At 41.3% G+C, this 24,410-nt stretch overlaps 1 protein-coding gene across 5 annotated transcripts in view; it reads right to left on the bottom strand.

The window, feature by feature from the left end:
• Nucleotides 1-359: 359 nt before the first annotated feature.
• The window catches only part of CDC16 (cell division cycle 16), a 45,956-nt gene continuing 21,905 nt past the window's right edge, over nucleotides 360-24,410 (bottom strand). For 4 of the 5 annotated variants that reach the window (XM_009008197.4, XM_002742561.7, XM_078338079.1 and 1 more), the window contains 7 exons: nucleotides 15,124-15,276; nucleotides 13,309-13,372; nucleotides 10,592-10,653; nucleotides 9,537-9,672; nucleotides 6,958-7,048; nucleotides 858-1,155; nucleotides 360-470 (listed from right to left, as the gene is read on the bottom strand). In XM_009008197.4, coding sequence (XP_009006445.1) covers nucleotides 896-1,155; nucleotides 6,958-7,048; nucleotides 9,537-9,672; nucleotides 10,592-10,653; nucleotides 13,309-13,372; nucleotides 15,124-15,276 — 766 coding nt within the window. In that variant the 3' untranslated portion in view covers nucleotides 360-470; nucleotides 858-895. The remainder of the gene's footprint in view (nucleotides 471-857; nucleotides 1,156-6,957; nucleotides 7,049-9,536; nucleotides 9,673-10,591; nucleotides 10,654-13,308; nucleotides 13,373-15,123; nucleotides 15,277-24,410) is intronic. The other variant, XR_624057.3, reaches the window with a different exon arrangement.

The raw sequence follows: 24,410 nt of genomic DNA, 5'->3' as shown, positions 1-24,410 counted from the left end.
GAGGTCAGGAGTTCAAAAACAGCCTGGCCAACCTGGTGAAACCCCATCTCTACTAAAACCACAAAAATTAGCTGGGCATGGTGGCGGGCGCCTGTAATCCCTGCTACTTGGGAGGCTGAGGCAGGAGAATTGTTTGAATCTGGGAGGTGGAGATTGAAGTGAGCTGAGATCGTACCACTGCACTCTAGCCTGGGTAAGGGTAAGACTCTGTCTCAGAAAAAAAAAAAAAAAAAAAGAAAATGGGGGAAGCTAGGTGAGGGGCACACAGAAGGCCTCTGTACTATTTTGGCAATTTTTCTAGAAATGTAAAATTAGTCCAAAATAAAAGTTTATTGAAAATGAAAAAAAAAGACATAATAGATGGTTTACCTTCTTTATTCCACTATGTTTAACTATTGGTAGGTTCAGAGAATCAGAACACATCTGTTGCAAAGGTGTGCGATCCAGTCTCTTAAGGCAGGTCTCTGTTCCTAAATGTAGAGATGCAGTTTGGAGTCACGTTAGCAAGTGGGAAATTTTTTTTTTTTTGAGACGGAGTTCCGCTCATTACCCAGGCTGGAGTGCAATGGCGCGATCTCGGCTCACCGCAACCTCCGCCTCCTGGGTTCAGGCAATTCTCCTGCCTCAGCCTCCCGAGTAGCTGGGATTACAGGCACGTGCCACCATGCCCAGCTAATTTTTTGTATTTTCAGTAGAGACGGGGTTTCACCATGTTGACCAGGATGGTCTCGATTTCTTGACCTCGTGATCCACCCGCCTTGGCCTCCCAAAGTGCTGGGATTACAGGCTTAAGCTGCCGCGCCCGGCCACAACTGGGAAATTCTTAAGCCATGAAAAGGATGTGAGGGAATACTAACCTACACTGGGACAGCGGGACCAGGAACACTGACTGGAGTCACGTGCTATGGTCTGACATAGATGTCTCTAACATCATGTCACTTTCATTCATTTCAATTTCAAAGGTTTCTTCCAAGGAAGGTCTGGAATCAGGAGTTTTCCTTGAGGTTTCCAATGGCGTAAGCCCCGTTTCTTCTGCAGTCTGTTTTTCTACTTCAAATTCCCTGAAATCCCAGGGAGGTGAAATAATGTTTTTTAGTGTCTTCATTGTATGCACATCAAAGTCATAACATTTTAATTTGTCTTTAATGTCTGCTCCTAAAAAGAAATACTATAATTAGAATAAAAGAAGAAATTCCATCATTTATCTGTGATTTTTCATTGTTATATAACACCATTTCTATCATTTAAGTCAGATTATACTAATTAGACTAAAACACGAAATTCCATCATTTATCTATCATTTCCATCGTTATATACCATCTCTATCATTTAAGTCAAATTATACTATTAATAGCACACAAGTTGAGAGCAGAATGAAAACAACGTTCCAATCTTTTTCTTCTTTCCTCATTTGTTTTCCACCATCTTCAAAAGAGGTGTCAGAAGACTTTTAGAAGCACATGCAGTCTCAACAGCTGCCCTGTTTCCAAGGCCTCCTAAATATGGATGAGGCCCGTGGGCAACTTTTTTCTCAGCTGTTTCAGGTAAGAACTGCGTTGTGCTGTGCCCACGGGGTATAGTAACCACTCTTATGCATACAGAAGCCACAATGAAAGAAAATCCATTTCCCGTATATTAAAACCTTAAGGTTAATACAGATTTGAACAGATCCAAACAGATGTATTAGGTTCAATCATTTGACATAAACAAAGTGACAGTTTTACACAGTTCAAACCAATGGCTTTCAGGAATAGGTATTTTGACATGCAAACTTTCTAAAAATAAAAATGGCATGAATGATAAATCTCCTCTGCAAGGTCCGGGAAACGTCATTCTGACTCATGATCAACTCTCCAGCCCTTCATTAGCTTCCAATGAACTTCCCACCTTTGGAACTGAGGCTCAGATTTGCCTTCCTTGCCACAGGGCTGCGGTGGGGCAGAGCTAAGCCTTAAACCCAGCATCTCTTTGTTTTTTAAAATGGAGCTAAAACCAAGCAGAAAGTGTGGATCCTCTTAAGCACAGGGCTGAATGAACCCTTATGTACATGCACCCCACACGAATACTGCCAGAGGGGCATAGGACAGGACATCTCCTCAAGACCAATCTGTGCCCACTCCTGGTCAATACTCCCAGCTACTCCGACTTTTCTATCACTACCAATTAGTTTTGTTAATTACTGATTGTTCAAAGATGACATGGTTTGGATCTGTGTGCCCAGGAAATCTCAGGTTGAACTGTAATCCCCAGTGTTGGAGGTGGGAGGATCATGGAGGCGGTTTCTCCTGAATGGTTAGCACCATCCTCTCAGTGCTGTTCTTGTGATAGTGTGTTCTGGTTGTTTAAAGTATGTAGCACCTCCTCCCTTTCTAATTCCTCCTGTTCCAGATATGTCAAGTGCTGGCTCCCTACTTTGCTTTCCGCCATGATTTCAGGTTTCCTGAGGCCTCCCCAGAAGCCAAGCGATGCCAGCATCATGCTCCCTGTATAGACTGGAAAACTGTGAGCCTATTACACTTCTTTTCTTACAAATTACCCAGGTTCAAGTATTTCTTTATAGCAATGTGAGAATGAACTAATACACTAATCTTCCTATAAATGAAAGCAATTAGTACATTTTCTATATTTTTTGTCAAAAATCTGTGAAATTCAAATGATTCAGTAGTCTTTCAAGTAAAAGAGTATTCTGTTGTATGAACATACCACAGTTTATTTCTCCTCTCTCCTACTGCTGGACATTTGCGTCATTTCCAGTTAGGTGCTATAATGAATAAAGCTATGAAGACTCTTGTTTGTGACTTTTAGTGAACAGAAGCACTTGCTTCCGCTGGGCTTATACCTGGGAGTAGAACTGCTACATCGTAAGATCAGTATGGTCAGTCATCACCCTAATACCCACCCCAATGAATCACACCTCCCAGCACCCTGACCCTTATGCAGCCCCCTCCCACAGCAACTCTAAGCTTATGAGACTCACACTGATGGAACAGAACATGATGGAAGTGATGTTATGCAACTCTGAATGTTCAAGAGGTCTTGAAGCTTTGATTCTTGTCCTTTAGAACCCTGAGAACATCATGCTACAAAGAAACCTAAGATGAAAGCCCCACAGAGACTCAGCACCCAAGCTGAGCTCTAATGGAGAATGATACCATTTTACACCATCCACCCAGTCAAGCATCTGCTGACCACAGCTGCATAAGTAAACCTAGACAAGACCTGCACATGAGTCACTCAACCCACAGAACTGTAAAAGTAATACATTGCTGTTGGTTGAGGTTTTGGAGTGGTTAGGCAGCAGTAGATAACTGTATAATAGGCTTAACTTTACTGTGATGTTAAGCAGTTTTCCAGAGGTTTTACTCTTTTATAGCCCACCAATAGTCAATCTGTAAGAGTTCCAGTTGCTCCACATCACACCAACACTACGTACTGTCAGTATTTCTAATTTTTTTTTTATTGAGAGTCTCACTCTGTTGCCTAGGCTGGAGTGCAGTAGTGTGATCTTGGCTCACTGCAAGCTCTGCTCCCCAGGTTCAAGTTTTTCTCCTGCTTCAGACTCCCAAGGAGCTTGGATTACAGGTGCCTGCCACGGTGCCCAACTAATTTTTGTATTTTTAGTAGAGATGGGGTTTCAACATCTTGGCCAGGCTGGTCTTGAACTCCTGAACTCGTGATCCACCCACCTTTGCCTCCCAAAGTGCTGTGATTATGGCCATGAGCCACGCTCAGTCAGTACTTTTAATTTTTAGCCATTGTGGTGGGTGTGTCCTGGTATCTCACTATGGTTTTATTTTTTAATATTACTTTTCTGACACCAGTTTTCACTCTGTTGCTCAGGCTGGAGTACAGTGGCGTGATCCCTGCAGCTTTGATCTCCTGGGCTCCGGTGATCCTCCTGCCTCAGCCCTCAAGCAGCTGGCACCAGAGGTGTGCACCAGTATCACTATGGTTCTAATTTCTTTTCCCTGATAAGTAATGACGTTGAGGGCCATTATCTGCTTCTTAACTGAGGCAGAATAGGGCTTGGAGACAGGGAGCCTTCACTTCAGCCTCTGATTGGCTACAGGTCAACCCTTAATTTGCAAAGGCTATAACCAACAGGAAACCCCTAAGGATACTTAAACCCCAGAAGATTTGCAACTGGGACTCATCAGCTACTTGCTCAAGCCGGCTCCCACTCTGGTGTACTTTCACTTCAATAAACCTATGCTTTTGTCTTCCATTCCTTTGTGTGTTTTGTTCAATCTTTGTTCACCAGGTCCAGAACCTGGACAACTTGCAGTCAAGACCTTCCACAGCAATAACATATTTTGGTTAGCCAGTCAGGAGGTTAGCCCAAATTTGGGGATTTCTTTTTCTTTTCTTTTTCCCTTTTTCTTCTCTATAGAGCCTTCATTTGCAGGCATGAGCTAGAGCTATTTCCATGTGGGATTCCCTCTGCTCCAAACAGGGGAACTCTTTCCCCTCTCTCTTTCCCTTTCCAACTTGGGACCCTCAGTGGACCCTTTTTTGTCCAGAGTAGATGGACCTAAGCACAGAGGCACCTGCAGGTCTCTGGCTGGGGCCACTCTCTGGTGACAGTGAAAGGTTTCTGTGTGGAAGTGCCTGACTGCCACTGCCTGGTTTGGTTGAGGGACCTGAGTCCTGTTCTTATTTTCAGTCTTTCTGTGACCATTTCCTAATTGCTCCTTGGTAACTGAGTGCAACTGGCCGGGGCCACACTCTGGTGTTACCTAAATTTCTTGAAGCTCCCTTGGAGGAATGAGAAAGACAGTAACCAAGGCAGTAAATCATGATAAAGTAAGGGAGGTTACACAGGACAAGGAGAAAAATCCAGCCATGTTTCATGGCAGGCTAGAGGAAGATTTTGAAAATATACCAGTCTGGATCCTTCCTCTCCCAAAAGGCAATGTTGAGCCCTCTTTTATTACTACTATTACTACTTTTGGTATAAATTTTTTCGAATCGGAGTCTTGCTCTGTCACCCAGGCTGGAATGCAGTGGTGCAATCTTGGCTCACTGCAACCTGTGCCTCCCAGATTCAAGCTATTCTCCTTCGTCTGCCTCCCGAGTAGCTGGGACTACAGGCACATTCTACCAGGCCCAGCTAACGTTTTAGACTTTTAGTAGAGATGGGGTTTCACCGTGTTAGCCAGGATGGCCTCTATCTCCTGACCTCGTGATCCATGCACCTTGGCCTCCAAAAATGCTAGGATTACAGGAGTGAGCCACCATGCCCAGATAAATTTTCTTTTTTTAGTGATTAGTCTATCTAGAAGTTTATACATTTTAGTGACTGTCTTAAAGAAACAACCCATATTGTGTCATTTTCAAGCACACAGAAATGTATACAGCCTATAATTTTGATATTTTTCCATTATTTTTAAGGTTATAAGTATGTAAAATACTGTTAATATACGTAAAACTACCACAATTCTTTTTTTATTTGAGATGGGAGTCTTGCTCTGTCACCCAGGCTGGAGTGCAGTGGTGCAATCTTGGCTCACTGCAACCTTTGCCTCCCGGGTTCAAGTGATTCTCCTGCCTCAGCCTCCCAAGTAGCTGGGATTACAGGCTTGCACCACTATGCCTGGTTAGTTTTATTTTTTATTTTTAGTAGAGATGGGGTTTCACCATGTTGGCCAGGTTTGTCTTGAACTATAAACTTCAGGTAATCTGCCTGCCTTAGCCTCCCAAAGTGCTGGGATTACAGGCATGAGCCACCACACTCGGCCTAGATAGCTTCTTTTGAAGAGATTCTCTAAAATTTTGTCCAGAATAGGCTGGGCTCACGCCTGTAATCCCTTCTGTAATCACTTCAGGAGGCCAAGGTGGGTGGATCACCTGAGATCAGGAGTTCAAGACCAGCCTGGCCAACATGATGAAACCCCGTGTCTACTAAAAATCCAAAAAATTAACTGGGCGTGGTGGCGGGCGCCTGTAATCCCAACTACTCAGGATACTGAAGCAGGAGAATTGCTTGAACCCAGGAGATAGAGATTGCAGTGAGCCGAGACTGCACCATTGTACTCCAGCCTGGGCAACAAGAATGAAACTATATCTCAAAAAAAAAATTATTTTGTCCAGAGTAGATTCACTGCAGTTTCTTAGGTGTATTTCTCAATACACTGACTTAATGTTTTAAAGCATATAGAAATTTGAATACTGTTTAACCTCATGTATTCCTTGTTTATAGATTTAATATTTCTAAGGATTAAAGACATCACAGACCCCTATAAGATTCAGTAATATTAATAAAATTTGGGATATATAGGGATAGAACCCAACATATTCAGAGAAAAATTGTTAAATTTTATAGATATAGAGCAGGAAATGGAATCCAGGTTCTAAGGGGGCAGGAAAACTGTTTGCTAAGCATGCCATGAGGTACCAGACAAGTGTATCAGTGACTGGCCATAGAGCAGGCAGAATTACAGGATGGTTAAGAGAGCGAGCTGTGGAGCCTAACTCTGTGAACCTGTATTTTTAAACTGTGCTGTGCCTCAGTTTATCCAACTTTACAATGGGACTATACTAAATTTTTGTTTTTCTTCTCAGTTGACTGGATTATTTCCCCAGTCTGTCTTCTTGCCACTCTTGACGCCCATATGAGAGGACTCAAGGTAATTTCTGACAGCCTGGGGCTCCTTGGGAGCTTCTTTTTCCATTATAGAAACAGATGGGTCCTTCTATAACCAAGTGCTTTACACGTATTCTACAGTGGTATTTTGCATACAGCAAGTATTCAACTTTAAACTGAATGCATCCTTGATGAGTTACTAACTCCCCACAGCATTGTTCCAATAAAATAAATGGAGTTTCTTATTTTTAATGCAGGACGAATGGTTAGAAAGATAAACTTTGAGCCTCAGATGAGAATGAGAAACAAAAACAGAGATATATGACAACCTAAAAAATGAAGTACAATACCAATAAGAATAATGATCACCTTACCGATATAAGCTTCAGAATCACCAATGTACATTTCGATGCAATGACCAAGCATTGTAACAGAAAACGTATCATCTCGCCTAAGACCAAGGGCCTGCCATAAAAGATTCAGCATGGTTATTAAAAGAAAATGTATTTCCTTCTCTTTTGTTTAGAAATATTACCACACTGATTCATTTCGAAAGATTCCAGGGCATCCAGGGTCAGGGAAGGGGGCTAGTAGCGGGGACAGAGCTCCATGACTGGCCATGATCTGATGATTGTTGAGGCTGGTTATGGGTCATGGAGGTTCATCACACTATTCTATTTTCTTAGGCTGGAAATCTACCCCAAAAATATTTTAAAGGAAGTTCTATTGGCCGGGCGCAGTGGCTCAAGCCTGTAATCCCAGCACTTTGGGAGGCCAAGGCGGGTGGATCACGAGGTCAAGAGATCGAGACCATCCTGGTCAACATGGTGAAACCCCGTCTCTACTGAAAATACAAAAAATTAGCTGGGCATGGTGGCGCGCGCCTGTAATCCCAGCTACTCGGGAGGCTGAGGCAGGAGAATTGCCTGAACCCAGGAGGCGGAGGTTGCGGTGAGCCGAGATCGCGCCATTGCACTCCAGCCTGGGTAACAAGAGCGAAACTCCATCTCAAAAAAAAAAAAGGAAAGAAAGAAAGAAAGTTCTACCTTGGCTGGGTGCAGTGGCTCAAGCCTGTAATCCCAGCACTTTGGGAGGCCGAGGCGGGTGGATTACAAGGTCAGGAGTTCAAGACCAGCCTAGCCAAGATGGTGAAACCCCATCTCTACTAAAACTACAAAAAAAATTAGCTGGGCGTGATGGCAGGGGCCTGTAATCCCAGCTACTCAGGAGGCTGAGGCAGGAGAATCGGTTGAACCTGGGGGACAAAGGTTGCAGCGAACCAAGATCACGCCATTGCACTCCAGCCTAGGCAACAGGAGCAAAAACTCTGTCCAAAAAAACAAAACAAAACAAAAAAACTCCATACAGAGGTCTCTGAGCCTTCTCTACTAATCAGATCACAGAAGAAAGGTAAATTATACAATACCCAAATATACACATTTAAAAGATCATACAGGACTAGTAAATGTGCTCAGTCCAACTGTCTGACGACGTCAGTACTCTGGTTACCATCATGGTACCTTCATGACTTCATCTAACCTCAAAATCTCTAAATAACTCTTGAAAATCAGTTATGAACCTATCATGAGTTTATCTTTGATAATTTTTCTCATATTTTACTTCTTTCTCCAAATACCATTAGTTCACTGATTCTAAGACCCACACTTCCTCAAATTCAAACATTCTGTCCCTTTTACCTGTGGTTTCCTAACATTGCCATCAACCAGCCACTGCTGTGATGCGGGTAAGCTTCCCGAACAGTGAGGACCTGGTGGTTATGTTGGCAGCACAGACTAGATCACAAACCACGTGAGGAACACTTAAACAGATAAAGGAATTGCGGTTTTCTAAAAACCTTCTGTTGACACTTTAGCAGACTGAGAGGGATGAGGATAGATCTGCAAAGCAGGTGTCTGTGGCCGGGAGGAAACCCAGAGTCAGGAACTGGGCGTGTGTGCTAGCACCAGGGCACTATTTTGGGAAAACACAGAGACTGGCTCTCTGGGTTGAATACTGTAACCATTTATTTCACTTATATATCATTTTTATGTATATACCAGAGTAATACAAATCTGCCTAAATATGTTCAAGAGCATTTTCTTTAAGTACAAGAAAATTCAGTGACAGGAAAAAATTACGTAAAAGTGTAATTGGCAGCACCTTTTTCTTTGTGGTCACCCTGCTTACTCATGGTGTCTTAAATTTGATGGAATATGGAGCACAGATTAAGGAAAAGTTCTCTCCTTGTGATGACTGCAGAGACTGTTTTGTTCATCTACTAAAGTGATCTAAGGGAATTAATTAGTCATGAACAGAAAATCTGGGCATTCCCAAAGGGCCTACTGTGGACATGTAACCTTGTGTTCCCAGTCCACACATAGCACTCAGATCACTGACAAGTGCCACTGGGCACCTGCACACCTCACTGCAAACACTGAGGGCAGGATTCATGTTTGTTTCTAATTTGATGGATATTGTACAAACCCACATGCTTTTCTCTGCAAAGAAAAAAATAAAACATAAGTTGCCTAAATAATATTAAAATAGTAAGTAAATTTTTTTTTTTTTTTTTTTTTGAGACGGAGTTTCGCTCTTGTTACCCAGGCTGGAGTGCAATGGCGCGATCTCGGCTCACCGCAACCTCGGCCTCCTGGGTTCAGGCAATTCTCCTGCCTCAGCCTCCTGAGTAGCTGGGATTACAGGCACGCGCCACCGTGCCCAGCTAATTTTTTGTACTTTTAGTAGAGACCGGGTTTCACCATGTTGACCAGGATGGTCTCGATCTCTTGACCTCGTGATCTACCTGCCTCCGCCTCCCAAAGTGCTGGGATTACAGGCTTGAGCCACTGCGCCCGGCAGTAGTAAGTAAATATTACCAAGAGAAAATACTTTAAAAAAAAGGAAGTGGTCAATGTTAACCAGTTTTAAAATTAGGAACAAAGAAAAGACATACTGTGTGGAAGTAGTCCACAGCATTTTCAAAGTTGCCCATCAGACTGTGGATATACCCGATAGCAGAGTAGGTGGATGCGTTCTGAGGAATCAACACCAGTGCCTGGCGGTGGTAGTCCAAGGCCTCAGCGTACTTTCTGTGGGGGAGAACACAATTATCGGGTATAGTAAAAGCACTAAATTCCTAAGTCTAAGATGAGTGTTCATCCATATCAACACCTAAAAAACACTGTCTCAATGAGAACAGCAGCCTGGACTGGTGACTATCCTCCACATCGACCTACTCAATATGCCCTCTAAATGCATCCTCCAGGCCTGCTCCCTCCGCCGGCCGAGGGTGCTCCTGCAGGGATGTCACTATATTCCTTTTGATGTTTAGTGGGACACTGCAACCAGAACCTCATCCCTGCCTCCTGGCTGTGTCCTTACCACACACCACCCTCTTAGGTGACAGTCAATGTCCCATATCAGGTGTACATGAAAGCAGCCTAGGAGTATTGCTTTAAGGTCCAAAAGACTTACTTAGAAAAGTGTTCCTCAAAGTTCTCTGGAATACCTGACTTGTAAAATCTTTTGTGAAAAAAATGTTTTATGCCCAATTAAACTTAGGAAAATGTTACAGCTCATAATACATAGTAAAGACTCAAAGAAATCCTGCAACAGAAACACTTGTTAAATATTGAATAACCTAAAATTGCCCAGACTCATTTAACTGAAAAATCAATTTTTCAACTGTCGCCTGTTTCTCACACCACAACCTCTAGCAGAAAACAGAATATAGATAGGATTTCAATTACATCTTACTGTCTTAATTCTTCCAAATTAATTTTGAATGCTAAATTTTCATCTAGAAAAAAGTAAAATTCTTAATGTGTTTCTAAAATAAAATTACACCAACAGAGAGAAATAGTAAAAACTGATTTTGATGCTTATATCAGAGCAGCCAAGTACAAGAAAGCTGGTGGATCTCATGAAATAAAAATATGACAAAGCATTCAAAATCAAGTAAACTTTGAATCACAAAGTATATTTCTGAAAATGCTCTACTTCACTTACTTAAGTTTTCTGCAGACATGCCCCAAGTTGTTCAACAAAGGTTCCCATTTGTCAACTGTTACCTAAAACATAGCAACATCAAGCCCACGAGTTATATATGTCACTGTTCAGCCCGATCTGTTTGCACTGAATTATTTCCCATCTTGCAAGCTGGGCTCTCCCCCAGTGTGTGCCTCCAGCACACCACAAGGCCAGGGTAACTGCTAGTTTATCTCCCTTACTTTCTTACTAGGAGACTTTCTGAGGATGCTGTTATTATTAGGACAAGTTTATCCAAGAGCTTATCCCTGCTGGAGTTCAAATGAGTATCTGCAGCTCAGAGCTTTCCCTCAAACGCCAGACCTCTGATCCATTTGCCTGCTAAATATTTCTACTTTGAAATGTTACAAGCACCACACCCATCTCTCCCAGGCTATCTCAGCCCCTGTGAGTTAGTGGCACACCAATCCCCTTGACCCTCCCACAAAGCACACCAGGGCGGGTTCCTTCTAATTCCTGGACATAACTCCAACCTATTTAATCCTCACCTTCCAAATTAATAAGTCAAATCTGGGCCCCAATCATAAGAGTCTGACCAGGTTGTTTCCTTCTAAAATCCCTTTTGTTTTCCCACTCTCCTCAGGATAAGGCACAAACAAGTCAACATCATTCTGGGCCCTTGGTGACCCACAACTTAACTCTCCTGGCCTACTCCTTGACATTCTCTGTGAACTCAACATCCAAGCCACACCGTATTAGCTCTAATTTTTGCAAACACTAAAATACTCTAGCCCTCATTTTTTGCCTGGCTAATGTCTGATGACTTTCAGGACTGAGGTGCATGTTGTAACCAAAGCCTCATTTCTGGGTGAACTGTCTTTCTCTATGGGCACCTTTAGTTTCCCCAGCTGCATTGTATTTTCACTGTCTATCCACTTACTTATATGCCCCTGTCTATCTGAGGTCAGGAAATAGTAAACTCATTCCCTGCTGCATCCCAACACCTAGCGTAGAGCCTATGGTATGGCTGACACTCATTTAATATATGTCAACTAAATGAATGAGCAAACCTGAGCCACAGACTAACTTTATTGAGACCAGCTCTAGGAGGCACAGCCCAAGTGAAGAAAGACAAATCATTTAATGACTCTTAGGCATGACTGTTTCTCTTCACTGAAGTCAATATTTTCCCTCTTCATATAACTTTTTTTTTTTTTGAGACGGAGTTTCCCTGTTGTTACCCAGACTGGAGTGCAATGGCATGATCTCGGCTCACTGCAACCTCCGCCTCCTGGGTTCAAGCAATTCTCCTGCCTCAGCCTCCCAAGTAGCTGGGATTACAGGTGCGCGCCACCATGCCCAGCTAATTTTTGTATTTTTAGTAGAGATGGGGTTTCACCTTGTTGACCAGGATGGTCTGGGTCTCCTGACCTCGTGATCTACCTGCCTCGGCCTCCCAAAGTGCTGGGATTATAGGCGTGAGCCACCGTACCCGGCCTTCATATAACTTTTTAAAGGGCATTTTGACATTTCAATAGTATTGTGCTTTCATACTTAAAACCATTACTTTAAATTTCTCTAAGACTATAAAAAAGTGCCTCTGAATCATCAAAGAATACAGGTTCAACTTAGTACGGTTTAGGAAGGTGCTTCTCAAACTTTTCTGTGCATGAGAATCACCTGGGGATCTTGCTAAAACTGCAGATTTTGATTTAGTTGGTCTGAAACTCTGAACTGCTAGCAGGCTTCTAGGTGATGCTGATGCAAGGTAGTCACATCTTAGAAAACTGACAAGGTGGCAAGTGGCAATCCCCTACTAACAAAACACTTGCATTATCCAGAACTACCAAAGACTATGAGGCAGAGGCACCTGCTTTCTATACACACATGTGGAAATACACAAAAATAGTGCTTATACGTTCAGATGACATGAGACCAGAGTAAACAAAGCTGCGTCTATGGGGACAGGCAGGTTGCCTGGCAGGGAGGCAAAGCTGTGTCTGTAATGGCAGAGAGAGCTAACAGCCAAGGGCGAGAAAACTGTGGGCAGGTGTGCACAAACAGGAACAGCAGGAAGCTGAGAAGTGAAAATCAGAATAGAATGAAACCAAATGGGCATCAATAAATCAGAAGAGCAACATACAAATCTCTTACCTACATGAGTTTATGGTATCTAAAATTGTTACTACTTTTAAGTAATATCAGTATATACGCATCCTTGCTAGTTGTTAGGCTAACTCATAAGCACCAATTCATGGGGTACATTGTTAATACAACAGAAGCAGTCAAATATTTCAAAATGGAAAGGCCCAAATACACACTGAGTATCCAGTAACAGCAACAAAAGGTGAATTTGAGAGATAACTGTCCCATCGCTATTCTTTCAAGTGGGACCTGCTGCTATACATTACCCTTCAGTCAAAGAGGCTCTCTGAAGTTATAGAGGAGGACTATTACCTCAAACGCTACAGTGCACAGCAGTTTCCAGGAACCATAGACTATTCCTAGCTTCAAATAATCATCCAGTCTATTCTGATGCTTCTCACATTTCAAAGCTAGAGCCCACTTAAGCAAACACCCAACGCCTGCCCCTTAAATTAGAAAAAAACTCATTTCTTACATTAACAGCAGCTTGTTATGATAAATATCAGGTTATTATCTTCTAAGGCAAGAGACACAGTGTTATTTTCCTCATTTAGCAGGTGTGTATGTGTATTTACAGATAGTACAAAGAATACCTCATTCCCAATTGCTTTAATTTTTTCCAAAGCATCAAGAAACCATTTTTCAGCTGTTTTCCACCTAAAATAAAGGGGGAAAACATTGCAGATTATTCAAAATTAGCAAATATAAACTTAAAAAAAAATTGATTATCTTTCCAGTAGTACTGAAATGACATGGGGTAAACTGCTGGAAATAATTATAAAAATTCAAAGTTAAGTAACATAAATGATTAATATTATGGCATTAACACCAAGAATTCAAGATTTTAGGAGATACTTATGTTCTTCTTTTTTTCAGAGTCTCACTCTCACCCAGGACGGATTGCAGTGAGGCTCACTACAACCTCTGCCTCTTGGGTTCAAGTGACTCTTATGCTTCAGCCTCCTGACACAGCTGGGATTACAGGAGTACAACACCATGTCCAGGTAATTTCTATATTTTTAGTAGAGATAGGGCTTCACCATATTGTCCAGGCTGGTCTCAAGCTCCTGGCCTCAAGTAACATGCCTACCTCAGCCTCCCAAAGTGCTGGGATTACAGGCATGAGCCACTGCACCCAGCCAACCACAGTATTTATGTTCTATAAAGTCACTGTGTACACTGAGTCAGCAAATATTGAACTGCTGCTCCCAGGGGAAATAGAGTTAGATTCCTGCAAATCTCTGGTCACATTTTCTCTAACTGATCAATCTGTAACCTTGTTTTATGTGGGTTTCTATTTAAAGACACCTTATTTGATACAAATTGTTGATTCATCAACATTGAACTCAGGGCCAGCAGCACGTTATAACTTAGGCCTGCCTGAATGAAGCTTCTCTAATACACGTGTTTCCTTTGTAAGATATGTCACACTAGATAGCATTTCACTAAGCTTAGGGATTATTTTAAACAGTGAAATCACCAACAAAAAGCACAAAAATGTGAAAACTGTGCCACTAGATAGACCACAAAAAGTACACTGGTTTATAGCTGAGCTGGGAAAAATGGCAGAGCACTGTCTTCTTGGACTCCAAGTGGGACTGTGTATGGCAAGAGACCCAGCTTTGCCTCAGCCCTGGGCATGTCTGCCAATGGCTAAGGAAAGCACCTCAGGAACTGATTTCAGGGTTACAAATACATTTTAGTGAGTAGGCAAATTCACAAATGCTGATGATTACTGCATTACATTAAAAGATGACTACTTATTTTAAAGCTTCAAACTTTTAAAAATACCTAAACCATTTTTTAGAACACATACATGCCAGAAATGACTCTGAAGTAGTATTAATACTAATTTACCATTTTAAAATTTTCGTATCATGAAATGCAAATCAGTAGACATTTTTCTCTTTGAATGTAACATCAAATCACTTATTCTACTAATATCCTTGAATATAGAAAAGCCTCCTCTGACCAGGAAACTCAGAGACTGGGTCATTCTAATTACTTTAATTTTCTGACTTACTAGTAACTAAATAGAAAACACTTTTGTTTCAAAAACCATGTCAAATCTTTCTCAAATATATGAATCCAAGTCCTAATCAACATAGAGATGACTAAGGATTCCACAGTGCTCCCAGCCACACTGTGGGGTATGCGTAATCTGAACTGTCCAATCATGTAAGAAAACAAGCTCAGATCAAAAAAAGACCAAAACCTGGGTTTAGAATTTTTAAGGAAATGCAAGGTAACAGTTTCTCTTTATTTCTTCCTGTCTTCTTCTCCTAAAATAGTACATTTAGAAGTGCAAATCTACTGAAGAGTCCCTTTGGTCAGTTAACTCTAGTGACCGTGCTACCCTATTTAAAATCACTAGTTAACAGAAGGGTTTCTGGTCTTCTAGTACTTACTCTCCATTCTGAAATGCAACCACTCCGACTTCATGCATAACAAAAGGGTCTTCTGGTGCGATGCTCAGAGCTTGGCTGAAGAACCTTTCAGCTAGTTTTGAGTTATTGGTCAAACCATATTCCAATCCAATATACAACATAGGCAAATGACACCTAAAAAATTGGAAAATTACACTTATTCAAATACAAAAACTCTGATTTAGGAGAAATTAATTTGTCAACTTCAAATCCTATCTGCAAAATAATTTAAAGGTGGCCAAAACACAGCATTTACTTGTTTCTAACTCTTAATTTACAAACATTTAATAAATGACTAAGGGGCTTTGGACTAATCAACTCCCACTTCTAGAATCTATCTGCAACTTATTTACCTTTAATTTTCATTATTATTCCACAGTAAGAAAACAAAAACTCTCTAAAGCAAAAGGGCAGGGCTCTGTGGGCTTGTTTTCCTCCTTGATGTTAATGTCATGCCCCCAGCCTACACGGGTCTTCCTCTTTATTTATTCATCCTTCAAGATTGTGTTGAAGTTCCACTTCCCTTTCTGAAGGAAGCTACCTCTGACTTGTCTAACCTAAATGCTCTCCTTTCTCTGAATTCCCTGATTATAACTGATTATAACCAGTTCTATGCAGAAGAGTTATGAATAATACCCTGTGTATGACTCAATTTTCCCACCTCCTGAGACAGTTCTAGGCATAAGGTCAGAACGACTTTTTAATTGAAAGTTCATCTGTTCACATGATTGGATCAGTGGCTGCATTAAAGCAAGTGTAACAAGATGATCTTTCTCTGATGATGATGTCAGAACATCAATAAATACTGACTGCTTGGTATGTGCTTTGGTTCCAATCTAGAGCCATAGCTCAAATTAAGATTATATTCTCTACAGAAAGTCATGACAAATTCTTTAAAAGTATTTACACCTGGTAAAGTGACTTTCAAAATGGCAGGGTAAGGACTTCCAAAAATCGATTCATCCATAGAAGCAGTAAGAACACTGGCAAAAATTATCAAAACCAACTTTTTCAGAACTTTGGAAGGTAACCAAGCTCTTACAACAATCTGAGTGTATATTCAAGAAAAATGCCTGAATCTCAGTAAGAACAGCAAACTTTATGGTGGTTGTCTTTTTCCCATCTTCCTTTCTCTAGCTTTGCACTAACCTTGAAAACAAGCAGCCTCATAACCACAGTAGTCATAAAGCCATTAAGCCTAGCAGCCACTGGAGGAAACAGAATGAATCTAGAGTTCCTCAAAACTCCACAGGGAACTGCTCCTATTTGACCTGTCTGGTGGCTCCTAAAAAAGCCCTACTCATTGTCTTCTATTGATCTCAGAGCTCACTCAGTGAGAAAAGCTCTATCCCCAGGGCATTTGTTGGAAACAATCAACAGCAATTATTTAGCATTAGCTGCTGCCTCAGGCAGCTATCCCAGTTGGGGCACACTAAATGCAGGCCAAAAACTTAAAATGAACTCTGGGGAGTAAGATTTCCACAGGGGGCTATAAAGAGCTCTGACACATTCCTGGGGATTGAAAAGGCCATACGTGTGCATAGGGCTACATGCATGCACAGAAAAAGACCTGAGAAGGCCCTATTATCTCATCTCTGGCTGATCTTGAGGCTCTGTGCTAGAATGAAGTGAAGGCTAAGGCAGAGGTGTCAACAACGCAGAGAGCTGAAGGTGTGCAGAATCCTTCGGCAAAGGGTGGAAGGCTTACTGGTTTAAGAGATATCAAAGCTGCTAGCTAACTGAGCAGAGGCTTCAGTGCTTCATACAACAAAGGATAATAAGCTAAAGAATTAGTTCTGGAAAGTCACTTAACAGTAACAATGGCCAATAAACCCTGATTTTCAGAATTGCCACATTAAAGATTATTGAAATCCACAAGAAAAAAAAATAGAGTACTAGTACAGATAATTATATAATTACAAAAGGAAATATAAACATGTATTTCTTCTTTTTCCTCTTGACTTAAACAGCAATTGTAGGCTGGGTGAAGTGGCTCATGCCTGTAATCCCAGCACTCTGGGAGGCCAAGGTGAAAGGAATGCTTGAGCCCAGGAGTTTAAGATGAGCCTGGGCACACAGTGAGACCCCATCTTTAAAAACTATTAATAATAAATTAGCCAAGGCCAGGTATGGTGGCTCATGCCTGTAATCCCAGCACTTTGGGAGGCCGAGGCGGAAGGATCCCTTGAGCCCAGGAGTTTAAGACAAGCCTGGGCAGACAGTGAGACCCTATCCCTAAAAAAAATAATAAAAAATTCGCCAAGCATGGTGGTGCGCGCTTATAGTCCCAGACCCTTGAGTGGCTGAGGCGGAAGGATCCCTTGAGCCCAGGACTTTGAGAATGCAGTGAGCTATGATGGTGCCACTGTACTCCAGCCTGGGAAAGAGTGTGAGACTCTATCTTAAAAACAAAAAGGAAATGTATAAAACAATATATATATATACAGATTGAGTATTCTTTATGAGAAATGCTTGGGATCAGAAGTGTTTCGAATTTCAGATTTTTTTTTTCTTTCTGAATTTTGGAATGTATGCATCCCTAGTCTGAAAATCCAAAATGCTCCAATGAGCAATTCCTTTTGAGTGTCATGACAGTGCTCAAAAAGTTTTGGCTTCTGGAACATTTTGAACTTTAGATTTTCAGATTAGGGATACGCAGTATGGAATTGTATTGTTTGGCCTATCATATGCAGAAATGTAAGGTTTACCAGTAACAGCATAATAGAAAGTGGGTGACAGCAAAGCTGTATTTAAGAAAGTAATACAGGATGGTAACTTGAATTCATAGGAACAAATGAAGAGAACTAAAAATGGTAAATAAGATAATATAACAAATGATATAAATATATATACATGTGCTCCTCACAGCTTCTCTGAAAAACAAACTGACATAAATAATAACAATGTATAATTGAGAAAACCTGTCATTAGTACATCTGTCCAATAAGAAAAACTAAAGGGAACTCTTTATGCTAAAACAAAAGGGTACTACTACATAGGAACTCAAACCCGCATTGTTGACAAAAGGAGTCAAAGTCTGTAACAACTTGAAGTGGGGGCTTCCAGGTTACAGGCAGATTTAAGATTTTTTTTGGATCAACACAGCCTATGAAAATAACTAAAAAAAAAAAAAATTTTCTGATTGGCAACTGGTTGAAAGAGCTATTACTGAGACAATCCAAGATGGCCGAATAGAACAGCTCTGGTTGCAGTTCCCAGTGAAAACACAGAGGGTAAGTGATCATTGCATTTCCAAACAAATTTTTACTGCCCACAGACCAGGAGATTCCCAGGCAGAAAAGCACCACGAGACTCCAGCACCACTGTTTCAGCCAGTGCAGTGGGTCTCTGCACAAAAACAGAAATCTGGGAGCCGTTGCAACTGGCACCTGGAAAACCTGGGAGAAAGAGTCGCCCATTCAACTGAAAAAAAGGGGGCTGAAACAGGGAGCCAGGTGATCTAGCTCAGCCAGTCCCAGACCCACAAAGACCAGGAATCTGAAATGCTCTGGACTGAGAGTTTCACAGCAAGCACAGCTGGACCCGGGATGGTCTAGCTCTGTGGGGAGAAGGGCGTCCGCCATTACTGAGGCAGTCCGCCATTACCTAGGCAGACTGCCATTACTGAGGCAGTTCTAACTATACCTCTATAAACAAAACTGCAAGGAAGTTCACAAAGCAGCTGGGCAGAGCCCAAGGCAGCTCAACAAGGCCTCTGCTGCCAGACTGTGACTAGACTACCTCCTTGCTGGGTAGGGCATCTCTGAAAAAAGGCAGCAGTATGTCAGGAACTGATAAATAAAGCCCCACCTTCTTGGGACAGAGCACCTGGGAAAAAAAGGTGGTTATGAGTTCCGCTGCAGCAGACTTAAACGTACCTTACCAGCAGCTCTGAATGGAACAACGGAGCTCACAGCTCAGCACCTAAGCTCCTATAAGGGACAGACTGTCCTCTCAAGCAGCTCCCTGACCTCCGTATATCCAAAGACACACCTCATAAAGGAGAGCTCAGGCTGACATCTGGCGGGTATTCTTCTGGGACAAAGATAACAGAAGAAACTGGCAGAAACCCTTACTGTCTGCAGCCATCACAGGTGATCCCCAGGCAAGCAGGGTCTGGAGTGGACCTCCAGCAGTCCTACAGCAGAGGGGCCTGACTGTTAGAAGGAAAAGTAAAAAACAGAAAGAAATAACTTATCGTCAACAAAAAGGACGTCCACTCAAGAGACCCCATCTGAAAATCACCAACTAAAAGACCACAGGTAGATAAATCCACAAAGATGGGAAGAAACCAGCGCAAAAAGGATGAAAACACCCAAAACCAGAATGCCTCTCCTCTACAAGGGATCACAACTCCTCACCAGCAAGGTAACAAGGCTGGATGGAAAATGAGTCTGATGAATTGACAGAAATAGGCTTCAGAAGGTGGGTTAATAACAAACTTCTCAGAGCTAAAAGAACATGTTCTAACCCAATGGAAAAAAACTAAGAACCTTGAAAAGAGGTTTGACGAAATGCTAACAAGAATAAACAGCTTAGAGAGCAATATACATGAATTGATGAAGCCGAAAAACACAACACAAGAACTTCATGAAACAAACACAAGTTTCAATAGCCGAATTGACCAAGCAGAAGAAAGGATATCAGAGACTGAAGATCAACTCAATGAAATACAACAAGGCAAGATTAGAGAAAAAAGAATAAAAAGAAATGAACAAAGCCTCCAAGAAATATGGGACTATGTGAAAAGACCTAATGTACGTTTCATAGGTGTACCTGAATGTGACAGAGAGAATGAATCCAAGCTGGAAAACACTCTTCAGGATATTATCCAGGAGAACTTCCCCAAACTAGTAAGGCAGGCCAATATTCAAGTCTAGGAAATACACCACAAAGATATTCCTCAAGAAGAGCAACCCCAAGCCACATAATCGTCAGATTCACCAGGGTTGCAATGGAGGAAAAAATCCTACGGGCAGCCAGAGAGAAAATTTACCCACAAAGGGAAGCCCATCAGACTCACAGCAGATCTCTCAGCAGAAACCCTACAAGCCAGAAGAGAGTGGGGACCAATATTCAACATCCTTAAAGAAAAAAACTTTCAACCTAGAAATTCGTATCTAGCCAAACTAAGCTTCATAAGCAAAGGAGAAATAAAATCCTTTATGAACAGGCAATTGCTCAGAGATTTTGTCACCACCACAACTGCCTTACAAGAGCTCCTGAAAGAAGCACTAAACATAGAAAGGAACAACCAGTAACAGCCACTCCAAAAATGTACCAAATGGTAAAGAGCATCAACACAATGAAGAAACTGGATCAATTAATGGGCAAAACAACCAGCTAGCATCAAAATGGCAGGATCAAATTCACACATAACAATATTAACCCTAAATGTAAATAGGTTAAATGCCCCAATCAAAAGACACAGACTGGCAAATTGGATAAAAAGTCAAAATCCATCAGTGTGCTGTATCCAGGAAACGCATCTCATATGCAAGGATACACAAAGGCTCAAAATAAAGGGATGGAGGAAGATTTACCAAGCAAATAGCAAAAAAAGCAGGAGTTGCAATTCTAGTCTCTGATAAAATAGACTTTAAACCAACAAAGATCAAAAGAGACAAAGAAGGGCATTACCTAACAGTAAAAGGATCAATGCAAAAAGAAGAGCTAACGATCCTAAATATATACATGCCCAATACAGGAGCACCCAGACATATAAAGTAAGTTCTTAGTGACCTACAAAGAGACTTAGACTTCCACACGGTAATAGTGGGAGACTTTAACACTCCACTGTCAATATTAGACAGATCAATGAGACATAAAATTAACAAGGATATCCAGGACTCGAACTCAGATCTGGAACAAGCAAACCTAATAGACATTTACAGAACTCTCCACCCCAAATCCATAGAATATACAATCTTCTCAGCACCACATAACACCTACTCTAAAACTGACCACATAACTGGAAGTAAATCACTCTTCAGCAAATGCAAAAGAATGGAAATCATAACAAACTCTCTCTCAGACCACAGTGCAATCAAATTAGAACTCAGGATTAAGAAACTCACTCAGAACCACACAACTTCATGGAAACTGAACAACTGGCTCTTGAATGTTGACTGGATAAACAGTGAAATGAAGGCAGAAATAAAGATGTTCTTCGAAACCAATTAGAAGGAAAACAAAACGTACCAGAATGTCTGGGACACATTTAAAGTAGTGTCTAGAGGAAATTTTATAGCAATAAATGCCCACATGAGAAGCAAGGAAAGATCTAAAAACTGGCACCCTATCATCAAAATTGAAAGAGCTACATGAGCAAGATCGAAAAAACTCAAAAGTTAGCAGAAGACAGGAAATAATTATGATCAGAGCAAAACTGAAGGAGATAGACATAAAAAACCCTTCAAAAAAATCAGTAAATCCAGGAGCTGGTTTTTTGAAACAAAATAAACAGGCCACTAGCCAGATTAATAAAAAAGAAAAGGGAGAAGAATCAGATAGATGCAATAAAAAATAATAAACGAGATTATCACCACAGATTCCACAGAAATAAAAACCACCAACAGAGATTACTACAAACAACTCTATGCAAATAAACCAGTAAACCTGGAATAAATTCCTGGACACTTGCATCCTCCCAAGCCTAAACCAGGAAGAAGTTGAAACGCTGAATAGACCAATAACAAGGGCTGAAGTTGAGGCAGCAATTAATAGCCTACCAACCAAAAAAACCCCAGGTCCAGACGGGTTCACAGATGAATTTTACCAGATATACAAAGAGGAGTTGGTACCATTCTTTGTGAAACTATTCCAAACAATCCAAAAAGAGGGAATCCTTCCCAAATCATTTTATGATACCAACATTGTCCTGATACCAAAACCCGGCAGAGACTCAACAAGAAAAGAAAACTTCAGGTCAATATCCATGATGAACATAGATGCCAAAATCTTCATTAAAATACGGCAAACCGATTGCAACAGTACATCAAAAAGCTTATCCATCACCATCAAGTAGGCTTCAACCTGGGGATGTAAGGCTGGTTCAACATACACAAGTCTATAAACGTAATTCACCACATAAACAGAACAAAAGACAAAAACCACACGATTACCTCAATTGATGCAGAGAAGGCCTTCAACAAAATTCAACAGCGCTTTATGCTAAAAACCCTCAATAAATCAGGTATCGATGGAAGGTATCTCAAAATAATAAAAGCTATTTATGACAAACCAACAGCCAATATCATACTGAATGGGCAAAAACTGGAAGCATTCCCTTTGAAATCCAGCACCAGACAAGGATGCCCTCTCTCACCACCCCTATTTAATATAGTACTGGAAGTTCTACGCTGAGCAATCAGGCAAGGAAAAGAAATAAAGGGTATTCAAATAGGAAAGGAGGAAGTCAAATTGTCTCTATTTGCAGACGACATGATTGTATATTTAGAAGACCCCATCGTCTCAGCCCAAAATCTCCTGAAACTGATAAGCAACTTCAGCAAAGTCTCAGGATACAAAATCAATATGCAAAAGTCACAAGCATTCCTATACACCAGTAACAGACTTAAAGAGTGCCAAATCAAGAACGAACTGCCATTCACAATTGCTACAAAGAGAATAAAATACCTTTGTAGGAATACAACTAATGAAGGATGTCAAGGACCTCTTCAAGGCGAATTACAAACCACTGCTCAACGAAATAAGAGAGGACACAAACAGATGGAAAAAACATTCCATGCTCATGGTTAGGAAAAATCAATATTGTGAAAATGGCCATACTTCCCAAAGTAATTTACAGATTCAACGCTATCCCCATCAAGCTACCTATGACCCTCTTCACAGAACTGGAAAAAACCACCTTAAACTTCATATGGAACCAAAAGAGAGCCTGCATAGCCAGGTGAATTCTAAAGAAAAAGAACAAAGCTGGAGGCATCACGCTACCTGACTTCAAACTATACTACAAGGCTACAGTAATCAAAACAGCATGGTACTGGTACCAAAACAGAGATATAGACCAATGGAACAGAACACAGGCCTTGGAGGCAACATCACACATGTACAACCATCTGATCTTTGACACACCTGACAAAAGCAATGGTGATAGGATTCCCTGTTTAATAAATCGTGTTGGGAAAACTGGGTAGCCATGTGCACAAAGCAGAAACTGGACTCCTTCCTGACACCTTACACTCAAACAAACTCCAGATGGATTAAAAACTTAAACATAAATCTAACACCATAAAAACCCTGAAAGAAAACCATTCAGAACATAGGCAAAACCATTCAGAACATAGGCATAGGCAAGGACTTCATGACTAAAACACCAAAAGCATTGGCAACAAAAGCCAAAACAGACAAATGGGATCTAATTAAACTCCAGAGCTTCTCACAGCAAAAGAAACAATCATTAGAGTGAACCGGCAAGCAACAGAATGGGAAAAAATTTTTGCAATCTAACCATCTGACAAAGGACTTATATCCAGAATCTACAAAGAACTAAAACAGATTTACAAGAAAAAAACAAGCCCATTCAAAAGTGGGCAAAGGACATGAACAGACCCTTTACAAAAGAAGGCATAGATGAGGCCAACAAACATGAAAAAATGCTCATCATCACTGGTCATCAGAGAAATGCAAATCAAAACTACATTGAGATACCATCTCACGCCAGTTAGAATGGCAATCATTAAAAAATCGGGAGACAACAGATGCTGGAGAGGATGTAGAGAAACAGGAACACTTTTACACTGCTGGTGGGAGTGTAAATTAGTTCAACCATTGTAGAAGACAGTGTGGCAATTCCTCAAGGACCTAGAAATAGAAATTCCATCTGACCCAGCAAACCCATTACTGGGTATATCCAAAGGATTATAAATCGTTCTATTATAAAGACACATGCACACATATGTTCATTGCGGCACTGTTTACAATGGCAAAGACTTGGAACCAACCCAAATGCCCATCGATGATAGACCAGACAGGGAAAATGTGGCACATATACACCGTGGAATACTATGCAGCCATAAAAAATTATGAGTTCGTGTCCTTTGTAGGGAAATGGATGATCCTGGAAACCATCATTCTCAGCAAACTGACACAAGAACAGAAAATCAAACACCGCATGTTCTCATTCATAGGCGGATGTTGAACAAGGAGAACACATGGACACAGGAAGGGGAGCATCACACACTGAGGTCTCTTGGGGGGGCACTAGGGGAGGGACAGCAGCGGGTAGAGAGTTGGGGAGGGATAAC

The sequence above is a fragment of the Callithrix jacchus genome, chromosome 1, assembly GCF_049354715.1.
Source record: "Callithrix jacchus isolate 240 chromosome 1, calJac240_pri, whole genome shotgun sequence".
Taxonomy (NCBI): domain Eukaryota; kingdom Metazoa; phylum Chordata; class Mammalia; order Primates; family Cebidae; genus Callithrix; species Callithrix jacchus.
The sequence above is the reverse complement of the archived record's forward strand: the minus strand, read 5'-3'. Positions and strand labels throughout refer to the sequence as shown.